The sequence below is a fragment of the Olea europaea genome, unplaced genomic scaffold, assembly GCF_002742605.1.
Source record: "Olea europaea var. sylvestris unplaced genomic scaffold, O_europaea_v1 scaffold6544, whole genome shotgun sequence".
In the NCBI taxonomy this organism is placed as follows: domain Eukaryota; kingdom Viridiplantae; phylum Streptophyta; class Magnoliopsida; order Lamiales; family Oleaceae; genus Olea; species Olea europaea.
In genome coordinates this window covers 1-1,720 of record NW_019264916.1, presented here as the reverse complement: position 1 = coordinate 1,720, position 1,720 = coordinate 1, and the positions used below count along the sequence as shown (strand labels likewise).

Below are 1,720 nucleotides of genomic sequence, written 5' to 3'. Positions count from 1 at the left end.
CCCCCCCCCCCCCCCCCCGGGGATATTCAGGCGTTATTTTCTTGTCGTCGTATTTAATCTTCTATCTGTTACTCACCCAGGTAAGAATAATGAGAAAGAGACTTGTCAGAAAGACATTTGACATGATCCAGGATCTTTCTGAAAGTGATGACAAAGAGGTAAGGGGCTATTCAAATTTCTATTCCTCCATCCTCCTCGTCTAGTTATTTTTTATATTAAGCATCGTCTTATTTAGGATTACAAAAAATTCTGGGAGAATTTTGGGAAGTTTTTGAAGTTAGGATGCATTGAAGACACTGGAAATCACAAGAGGATAACGCCATTGTTGAGATTTTTCTCTTCCAAGAGCGAGGAAGGGTTGGTCAGCTTGGATGACTATGTTGAGAACATGGGTGAGAACCAGAATGCTATCTATTACTTGGCAACTGATAGTTTAAAAAGTGCCAAGTCTGCTCCTTTCTTGGAGAAATTGGTCCAGAAGGATATAGAGGTATGTACGTAGTTTGCAGAATCTACCTATGCTATCCACTTCCGGCTATAATCTAATCCTTGATATCTAAATTTGAGTCGATGTTGCTTGATATTATGTATCATTTCCACATACAAAAGAAAACAAATGTTTGGATCCTAAAATGAGAGTTGGATAATGATCTGCTGAGATATCTGAGCATGTTGAAATATTGTGGGTCAATTTTTAAGTTGTATCTGTTTATTATATTCTGTTGTTAGCACATTCAATAACATTTAAAAATGTGGCCTTTTGCTGGATGGGATTTTGTGGGAATCTTTTAGAAAATTTAATGCTGCTTTTCTAGTAAGTTATAGAGGTTTTAGCATCTGACAGCTACTTGTGTATTGTAATTGGTCGTGAATAGGTGCTATGTTTAATTGAGCCAATTGACGAAGTTGCCATCCAGAATCTACAGACTTACAAGGAAAAGAAATTTGTTGACATCAGCAAGGAAGATTTGGAGCTTGGTTAGTAATGTTTAATGATGTTCAAATGACTTCAAAGAACAGATTTGACCGTTAATTCCCCATGCCAAACTCTAAAAAGTCTCCATCGATTTTTTGTGATAGTTGGGCACTCAAAATGTTGCACTGTTGATTTCCTTGCTCGTAATGGTTTTTATCCTTTTTTCTAACTGACAGGGGACGAGGATGAGGTTAAAGAAAGGGAAACTGAGCAAGAGTATAATCTTCTTTGCGACTGGATAAAGCAACAGCTTGGTGATCAGGTTGCAAAAGTGCAAGTGTCAAAGCGTTTAAGCTCATCACCATGTGTGCTTGTTTCTGGAAAGTTCGGATGGTCTGCAAATATGGAAAGGTCTGTCCTATGCATGTAGAGCAATGAAGTAATATGTAGAGTTTTCCCATTTGGTAAAATAGTATTTTTCTTTTTTCCCCTCTTATTTTCTTCTATTCAGATTGATGAGAGCACAGACACTTGGAGACACTTCAAGCCTCGAGTTCATGAGGGGAAGGAGAATACTGGAGATCAATCCTGGTCACCCAATTGTCAAAGATCTGAATGTAAGATTTTATGCTTTTGTTTGAAGGGCAGATGTAGATGATGCTTTCTGATCTAAAGAAAGTTCCAATATTAGGTTCCCAGTTTTGTATAATCAACAAGAAAACTGAATGTCATTTGATGATCTGATGGTCTTTAGCGACAACTTAATTAACATGAAGTTTGGAAAATTGAAGCCTTAATCAGTGG

At 37.4% G+C, this 1,720-nt stretch overlaps 1 protein-coding gene across 1 annotated transcript; it reads left to right on the top strand.

The window, feature by feature from the left end:
* Positions 1–17: 17 nt before the first annotated feature.
* LOC111390172 (heat shock protein 90-5, chloroplastic-like) lies at positions 18–1,576 on the top strand (the record flags this gene model as incomplete). The annotated part of the gene is made up of 5 exons (XM_023015179.1): positions 18–158; positions 236–490; positions 876–978; positions 1,153–1,327; positions 1,428–1,576. Coding segments are annotated over 5 exons (804 nt in total), but the record flags the coding sequence as incomplete, so codon positions are not given.
* Positions 1,577–1,720: the final 144 nt, after the last annotated feature.